General features: G+C 51.5%; 2 protein-coding genes across 2 annotated transcripts; one reads left to right on the top strand and one right to left on the bottom strand.

Moving 5' to 3' along the window:
• The first annotated feature begins 97 nt into the window (after positions 1–97).
• Positions 98–1,145, top strand: VMO1 (vitelline membrane outer layer 1 homolog). The gene is made up of 3 exons (XM_027975080.2): positions 98–309; positions 389–504; positions 779–1,145. The coding sequence occupies exons 1-3, from the start codon at positions 127–129 to the stop codon at positions 1,074–1,076; spliced, it is 597 nt and encodes a 198-aa protein (XP_027830881.1). The 5' UTR covers positions 98–126; the 3' UTR covers positions 1,077–1,145.
• A 1,278-nt stretch (positions 1,146–2,423) lies between these two features.
• TM4SF5 (transmembrane 4 L six family member 5) lies at positions 2,424–8,635 on the bottom strand. The gene is made up of 5 exons (XM_004012610.5): positions 8,424–8,635; positions 3,705–3,785; positions 3,041–3,177; positions 2,603–2,786; positions 2,424–2,520 (listed from the first exon to the last, which is right to left on the bottom strand). The coding sequence occupies exons 1-5, from the start codon at positions 8,595–8,597 to the stop codon at positions 2,506–2,508; spliced, it is 591 nt and encodes a 196-aa protein (XP_004012659.1). The 5' UTR covers positions 8,598–8,635; the 3' UTR covers positions 2,424–2,505.
• Positions 8,636–9,053: the final 418 nt, after the last annotated feature.

The following is a 9,053-nucleotide window of genomic DNA, read 5'->3' on the forward strand; positions in this document are numbered from 1 at the left end:
ATCTGTAGGACCGGATTAGTTTTGAATTTCACTTAATCCGGGTGGCCCTTCCGCAATCCGAGCCCTCTTAAAAGCAAAGGTTGCTTTTAAGCCTGCTAAGGAGCCTGGGCTCACGGAGGCTGCGGGATGGAGCTAGAAGCAGGAGCCAAGCTGCCGCTGCTGCTGCTGCTGCAGGCCACTTGCTTGGGGTACGCAGGAGCAGATGGCTACATGTCGGTCATCGAGGTGACCAACGGGGGCCCCTGGGGCGACTGGGCCTGGCCCGAGATGTGTCCTGACGGATTCTTCGCCAGCGGGTTCTCGCTCAAGGTAGGGACTCATGCCTCGGTCTCGGAGGGGACCCCGGAACCGAGGGTGGCAGTCTTCTGACTCGTCGACGGTCCCCCAGGTGGAGCCCCCACAAGGCATTCCTAACGACGACACGGCCCTGAATGGGATCCGGCTGCACTGCGCGGGCGGGCAAGCGGATCTCAACGCGCACGTGGTGGAGTCCCAGTCTGGAAGGTGGGGGGCAGGGGCCGAGGATCCCCTAGGGTCGGGGTATGCCCCTTACCCTCGGTTACACACATCCCCTCCCCTCCCGACGGGCAGGTTCCTCCAGGAGGTTTAGAAATGGGAAGCAGGTGGGGGACCGCCCCATCCAACCCCACACCACCCGCCCGCATCTCTGTGGAAGTCAGGTGACTGAGCACCTGGCGGGGAAGCCCCCGAGGCCTGGGTCGGGCTGGAGGTGGATAGGGGGCGCCGCGGTGCCAGTGCGTCTTCCCTTCCACCCCAGGTGGGGATGGTGGAGTGAGCCGCTGTGGTGTCCTGTCGGCGGCTTCCTGGTGGCTTTCTCGCTTCGCGTGGAGGCACCCGTGACCTTTGGGGACAACACAGCTGCGAACAACGTGCGCTTCCTCTGCTCCGACGGCACGGAGCTGCAGGGGCCGGGCCTGACCTGGGGAGACTTCGGAGACTGGAGTGAGCTTTGCTCTAAAGGCGTATGCGGCTTGCAAACCAAGATCCAGCAGCCTCAAGGCCTCCGCGACGACACCGCCATCAACGACGCACGCTTTTTCTGCTGCCGCAATTGATACCATCGTCGTCCTCTCCCAGCCCCATGCCTCATCCCACCTCCGCTATTAAAGCTTCTCTGTCTTGGCTTTTTGGTCTGGCTTGTTTCAGGGATGGGAAACTGTGTCGCCTCCTGTTCCTCTTAACCTGGCATTGGGCCAGGCCCAATTAAGGGTTGGTCTCAGAGGTCTGGGCTTCCCTGCTGGCTCAGACAGTAAAGAATCCGCCTTGCAGGTGGGAGACCTGGGTTCCAGCCCTGGGTTGGGAAGATCCCCTGGAGGAGGGCATGGCAACCCACTCCAGTATTCTTACCTGGAGGATTCCCATGGACAGAGGAGCCTGGTGGGCTACAGTCCATAGCGTTGCAAAGAGCCAGACACGAATGAGGGACTAAGCAAACTCAGAAATCTAGGGCAAGCTACTGAAAGTTACCGACTCCATAGTTCAGGGGAAAAAAAAAAGAAACAAACGCATTGAAACAGATTTTGCTTACAGGTTGAGGAAGTCCTTGCTTTTCTGACAGCCTCTGCAAACACGTCATCCCCATTAAGAGCCCAGGTTGTTTCCTTTCTGAACCACCAGTGACCCCAGATTAAGAAACTTCTACCAAATTAGGTGACAATGCTATATTGTCTTAAGGCTTCATTATCTAGAATTTAGGAGACTAACATGTCTTTTCCACGCGTGCCTGCTCAGTTACTCAGTGGAGTCCGACTCTATGACCCCATGGGCTGTAGCCCACCAGGCTCCTCTGTCCAAGGGATTTCCCAGGCAAGAATACTGGAGTGGGTTGCTATTTCCTCCTCCAGGAGATCTTCCCAATCCAGGTATAGACCCTTATCTCCTGCTTTGGCAGGCGGATTCTTTACCACTGAGCCACCTGGGAAGCTCGTCTTTTCCATATGTTTCCTTTTCTTCCCCCTACAAAACTCAAACAGTGGCTTTTCTGTACATTGAGTCCTATGAAGTGTCCTTGTCCTTGCCTGGACTCTCCCAACAGTCCAGATGATTAGCCCATCCACCAGATTTCAGGTCCCATTTTTCTTTCTTGGACTTTGTCTTATGAAAAAGGCCATGCGTCAGTCAATATCTATCCCCATTACCTCCATGTTTTTAAACAGTGCTTATCACCAACTGAAATAATCTACTGCCTCTTTTAAACTGTCCATCTTCTAACCCCTGGAATGTTAAATTCTTTAAGAGCACAGAACTTGCCTGTCTTGTTTATACAGTACTTTCAGCGCACCAACAGCTCAGTAACTATATATTAAGAAAATAGCAAGCAAGGTTTAAGAGCCCCAAGCAACAGTGTACCTGGAGGCCTTCCAACACTCTTTGTATAAGGGCACAGTCTGAGACGCGGAAGAGAACTCTAAACACTCTAGTTTATTCCAGGGTAGGGGCGGGCCAGGTGGGTATCCAGGAGCGAGGGACCAGGTGGATGGAGCCTCACTGAGAGGAGCCCTGCAGAAAAGATAAAGTGAGGACAGGACACAGACAGGGAGCAAATAGGTTTCCTTGCCAGCTCCATCCCACACAGTCCCACCTGCTTCTTCCTGCAATCGCCACAGAGGACACCAATGGACGCGTTCACCAGCTGCACCCCACAGAGCAAGATCTCCAGGCACGATGCGGCCACCAGCAGCGAGAAGAGCGTCAAGTTCCAGAGGACCACATTGGGCGGCTCCACGCACAAGTTCCATTGCGTGCGGTTGAGCAGGTAAGAGCCTCTGCGGGTGGGGCAGGGTCACGCAAGAGCAGGAGGTCACGCGGAGCGCGCCCCCCGCCCCCCGCCCCCCGCCCCCAACCTGGGGCTTCCCGCCCCGAGCAGGCGCCGAGGGGGATATGCACAGAGCTTGTTTGGCCCACGTGGAGGAAGCTGTCTCGAAGCTGAGTCCGGCCTAGGTTCCCTGGTCCACGTGGAAAAGGCAGGTGGGCAGAGACAGAGAATGGGGCAGGGCCGCGAATACAGGCTAAGCCTTACGCGGTGTCTTGGAAGTGGTAATCCCAGGAGCCGTTCATTAAGCACTGTGGTCCAATTCGGAGCCCGGTTCCCGAGACCGAGAGGCAGTAGATGGCGCCAAGCAACCCGATAGCTGAGCAGAAGACTGAGCGCAGCATCTACAGGCACAGCGCGAGCAGAGTTGTGTTGGGCCGCCCTTCCTCCTCCTGGGTGAACCGCGCCTGGCCCCGTGCCCCCCATCTTTCCCAGTGTCGTTAAAAATACACTTCCCGTCAAACCCCGGGGCTGGAGTTCTGCTTAATCCTAAGAGCCGGTGGCCACGGAGTTTCAAGGGGGTTGTAAGTCCCCTCTGGTCAGGCCTACTGAAGCCTAATATTTGTCGGTGCGAGGGAGGGGTGAGATGGAGCCTAGGACTCTGCAGAGGTGCTCATGAAGCTGGGAATTCAGTAGAGGGACCATGGCTTTAGATGTGGTTCTTCGAAAACCGGTTCAAAGACCGAAGCTGAATCCTGTCTTTATTATTTTTAAAATGTATTAATTTTTTAAAGTTGTGTCCTATGGCATGTGGGATCTTATTTCCCCCCCACCAGGGATCAAACCTGGGCCCCCTGTGTTAGGAGCACAGAGTCTTAACCACTAGACCACCGAGAAAGTCCCTTGAGCCCCGTCTTAATTTGAATCTTACCCTGCAGCGATTTCCACAGCAGCCTGCACCGCAACAGCCTTTGCCCCCGGCCCGGACAGCAGAAATTCCAGGACAAAGTACCTATTGGAGGAGAGTTGATATAATAACAAGGCCAGCAGGTCCCCATCTTGCATCAATGCTTACCTCCTCCTGGAAACTTACTGTGATGCCTTCAGCCCTTTGAACTATAAGGAGACCTTATCTTTACTTTTCCTGCAACACTGTGGGGCTCTGCTTTAAGTTTATCTGTATTTATGTGCCTACTTATCTCTGTCCAGATTGTAGCCTCCAGGAGGGTAGGGCTCCAATATCCTTATATCCCCCATAAGTCTCAGTATATAGTAGGTGCCCAAGTGAATGGGAATCTGGAAGCCTGGGTTTAATGCCAAACTTGTGCTCATTTCACACTCATGAATTGATTCATCTCTCTGGATCTGTTTTGTCCTCTGTAAAATGGGTCTGTGTACCTCCCATGGCTGTTGTCAGGATTTAATGAAATAACAGGTTGACTTGATGTGAAGACTAACTCAGAATAAATGGTCAATAAGTATAAAGTCCCTCAGCAGCAGGAAGGAATAGTGGTGTTGGAGTGTCTGGTGAACTGGGATTATGATGGAGGGTGGAGGAGTATGTAAATGAAGACTCTGATGGGAAGGATGGGAATCCTCAAGATACAACCCTGATCCTGTCTTTCTTTCTCCTGCGGTCGTCCACAGAGAGCCCACCCCCTCCCAGGGTGTCTGCTGCTGCTTCTAACAATAATCAATTGTTAGAATCAATTCTAAATCAATCCCTTCAAATTCAGATCTGACTGCCTGAAGGGTCTGTTCATTTGTCTGTCTTGGTTTTAACTCAAGTTCATCCAGCCTACTGACTTCACAGGTTATTCCCCCCAAAATTTATCTCCCTTTGGCTTTCTTGTCTCCATCAGTGGAAATATCCTCCAGGTCACTCAGTCCTGAAAACTTGAATCCTCCATACCGAGCCAGACCTCAAGTCCTTCAGTAGCTCTTGAATCAGTCCTTTCTTCCACCCAGTCAGTCCCCAGTCACCTCCCATAAGAAGGATGTGCTCATTCTCCCTATTGGGTTTCCATGTCTCTTGCCCTGTGCCCATACGCAATCCTACATTGCTATTACCAGATTTTTTTTTTTTTCACTGCAATGGGTATTAGTTTCAGCAAACGGATCTTTGATCTTTGCTGAGGCATGCAGAATCTTTAGTTTCAGCTTGATCCCATCAGGGATCAAACCCAGTTCCCCTGCATTGGGAGTGCAAAGTCTTAGCCACTGGACCACCAGGGAAGTCCTGCTACCACCAGATTGAACTTCACTTTCAATTGATCTTTTCCCTGATCCAATCCCTTAGAGTCTCCTCAAAGAGTCTCCTGTCAAGACTGAACTCTATGAAGGTGTCTGAGGCACCCTCCCTTTGGGTTCAGCCTTAGCTTTGTTGCACCCAACCAGGTTCTTTGCTTATCTCCCATCTCTATAATTCTGCAGCTGTCTGGATCTTTGCCTCCCTGTCTTCCTTGTCTGTCTCACACCAATTAAGCAACATTTGGGTCTTCTCCAAGGGAGAAGCTGAGAGCTTTAGTTCCATTACATCATTCACAGCAACCTTACAGAAACACCTGCAGAGTTCAGTGAACTTTTCTCTAGACGCTCTTCTCTCTTCCTTGTCTTGTGGGAGGTCTGGGGCCAGAGGTGGCCCCCTTGCTTAGCCTGTCTGGTTATATCACTTACTCAGAGGCTCTTGGACCCAGAGACACCTGGATTTATCTTTTGGATTTATCAACTTCAAATGACTTCCTTGTTTGTGATTTTTTAAAAGTTTGTGTATTTATTTATTTGGCTGTGAAGTCTTAGGCTTCCCAGGTGGCAGTAGTGGTAAAGAACCTGCCTGTCAATGCAGGAGACTATAAGAGACATGGGTTTAACCCCTGAGTCTGGAAGATCCCCTGGAGGAGGACCTGGCAACCCATTCCAGTTTTCTTGCCTGGAGAACCCCATGGACAGAGGAGCCTGGTGGGCTATAGTCCATAGGGTTGCGAAGAGTCGGACATGACTGAATGACGGCATGCACGCCAGGACCTAGTTGCAGGATGCAGGATCTTTTAGCTGCAGCATGTGAACTCTTTAGTTGTGGCGTATGGGATCTAGTTCCCTGACTGGGGATTGAACCTGGACCCCATGCATTGAGAACACAGAGTCTTAGTCACTGGACCACCAGGGAAGTCCCTAATTTTTGCTTTTTTAGCCAAAGTGTTTGTTTCCTTTTTTTCTCTGAGCTCCTCTGTCTCACTCTCTGCTCTTTCTTTGTCTCAATGAAAAGAGGTAATTGAAGAAGCTGGAGGAAGCACTGAGTTTATAGCTTGGGTCTGTTTACTTTTCTCCATCTCCGTGGCCACTGGACTTGTCCACGCCACTGTTATCTCTCCTGGACAACTGTAGTAACCTCAGTTGGTCTTCCTACAGCCACTGCTGACCTCCTACTGTCCACTGTCCACCCAGAAGCCAGCCATATCCAACAGGATATGGAGCAGTTAGAACTCTCATACTTTACTGATGGGGATACAATTGTTATAAGTACTTCAGACAACTCTTTGGTGATATCTGTTAGCACTGAATATTTGCATACCTTAAGACTCAGCAGTTTTACTCTGTAGGTATCTATCCAATAGACATGCAAACATACATTCACCTAAAGACATTTATAGGAATGTTTAGAGAACGTTATTTGGAATAAATCCAAGTTTGAAACTATCCAAATATCCACCACAGTAGAATGTTTAAATAAATTGTGGTAATATTTATACAATGGAATGCATAAGAAATAATAAACTACAGCATTGTATACTAATATGGAGGAAACTCACAAACGTATGTAATTTTGATCTGAAGAAGTCAGTACAAAAGTGTCCATAATGTAGGATTCCATTTATATAAAGTGCTAAACAGACAAATCTAACCTCTGGGGTAGAAGTCAGGATAGTGGGGCCCTTGGCAGTGTGGAGTAGGGCCTGGTAGAAGGCCTGTCTGAGATTCTTGTAATGACCCAGATCTTGATCTAAGTACCCAGAACATAAGTGTGTCCCCTCTATAAAAATTCACCGGACTGTATATTAAGGATCTGGGAAGTTGTCTGTATGACTTTTGAAAAACTAAAAAGTCCTTCAGTAGTTTATTGTGCACTTATAATAAAATTCAAATTCCTCACTGTGCTTTTTCAGGGGTGTAGATGCTCTGGCCTCTGCCCATCGCTGAACTCACCTGCTTCCCAGAAGCAGGCTGGTGAGATTGTGAGGAGGTGTTGTTGGTTTGGGCTGGCAAAGGGGTGTGATATGACAGAGAGTGAGTGAGTAGGGCTGGGAGGAGTGTGATGTCTTGAAGAGGGTTGAGGTCAGAGGTATGGAGTGGAGTCCAACTGCCATAAATCCACTCGAGAGGGAGAGCAGGAGAAAAGGCCCTGGGGTGGGGGGTGAGAGGGGTGCTTAGTTGCTCAGTGACATCCGACTCTTTGTGACCCCGTGGGTTGTAGTGCGCCGCACTCCTCTGTCCATAGGAATTCTCCAGGCAAGAGTACTGGAGTGGATTGCCAGGCCCTTCTCCAGGGGATATTCCCAACCCAGGTCTCCCTCATTTCGGACGGATTCTTTATCATCTGTGCCACCAGGGAAGCCCTGGTAAGAGGAGATTGTTGTATAAAGGAAAAGCTCAGTTCGTTCCCCATTTAGCGAACAGAGCTGTGGTCAGCAAAAGAAACAAAGATGAAGCATTCCCCTAGAGAATTTCATCAGTCAGCCCTCCTGAGAAGTGGGGAACAGTGCCGAGGGATAAATCTTTTGCCTTCAGGCCATAAGGATGTTAAACTCACTTGACAGTCCAAAAAGTTCCCCTTGAAACTTCCCCAGTGGCCCAGTGGCTAAGACTGTGCTTCCACCACAAGTAGCATGGGTTCAGTCCCTGGTCAGGGAACTAAGATCCCGCATGCCATGCGGAGCACAAACGAAAACGTTCCCCTACACAGGGAGGGGTTGGCAAATAGGGGTTAAGAAGTCCGGGAAATCTGTGTCTCCCCTTCCCCCACTTCTCCTGACAGGTCCTGGTCTCCAGAAAGCAACAGGGACCCCTTCTCCACCATACTGACCTAGGTTCTGAGTTTAGCGTTAGTGCCCAGTGCGTGGTGGGCATCCAGAAATGTTGGACAGGGAGGTGGAGGAGGTGACACTGAGCTGATAGGTAGAATGACTGATCTGCGACATCACTACCTGGCTCCAGACACTATACTATCACTGTAAACCACCTCCCCCCGCAACACACATGCACTGAGCCCATTATTATCTTAACCCGATAACCGCCCAGGGAACCAGCTGTTCCTTCTGTCTCAACCCTTGTCATGAGGTGTTCCCAGCATCTGCTCAGCAGTGGGGATGGGGAAGGGCTGGGAGGACAAACTCCCTACCCAGGAGGGAACAGTTGAGAGCAGTGAGGCTCCTTCCTTCTCGTTCCGCTCAGACATTCAGCTGAGGACCCTGGGGCTGAGCAGCAACCCTATGCAGTACTTAGCATTTGGGGGCAGGCTGGGTGGGCTCCCAGTCCCCACCAAGCCACCACCATCCTTTCTCCCTCCCTCCCTCTACTCCCTCCCACTCCTGGTCAGGACTCCAGCGAGTGGTGCCCCCTCCCATGGCCCATGCGCCCCAGCCAGTCCTCTCACCATCAGGCCCCCGCCAACAAAGCCAGCCATGAGCCAGACTTGCAAGCTGAGGTGGTCCTTGGTCCAGGTGGTCTGCCCATTGGGCACCAGCAGGAGGGTGTTGGCCACAATGCAGACCAGGGAGAGGGGGATGAGAGACAGCCCCACGAAGCGGGCACACTTGCCGGTGCACATGGTGAGGCTCTCGGAAAGGACAGGCGGTGAGTGAAAGTGAACCTAAGGTTCCCGAGTCCAGAGGGAAAAACAAGGCAGGAGCAAAGGTCGGGGAGGAGGTGTGGCGAAGCTGGCAGCAGCTGATAATAAAGGACAGGGGCAGGAGACGTGGGGCTGCTGCAGAGACGCAGGCCAAGGGGAGGATGTGGTGGACGAGGTAGGCGAGGCTGACCCACAGAGGAAGTTGCATGGGGTCGGTGTGTTCCTCTTCTTCTGCACACACCTCTCCACAGACCCTCCGTCAGCTCCTTACCTGCTTTGTGACTTACCCAAGCCCCTTAATGTCTCTAAATCTCAGTTGCCTCATCTGTATAGAGGGCATAGTGATGCTCCTGGGCTCTTGGGCTGGTGGTGAGGATTAAATAGGGAATTCCCTGGTGGTCCAGTGGTTAGGATTCTGCACTCTCACTGCCAGGG

This window comes from Ovis aries, chromosome 11, assembly GCF_016772045.2.
Source record: "Ovis aries strain OAR_USU_Benz2616 breed Rambouillet chromosome 11, ARS-UI_Ramb_v3.0, whole genome shotgun sequence".
Classification (NCBI taxonomy): Eukaryota; Metazoa; Chordata; class Mammalia; order Artiodactyla; family Bovidae; genus Ovis; species Ovis aries.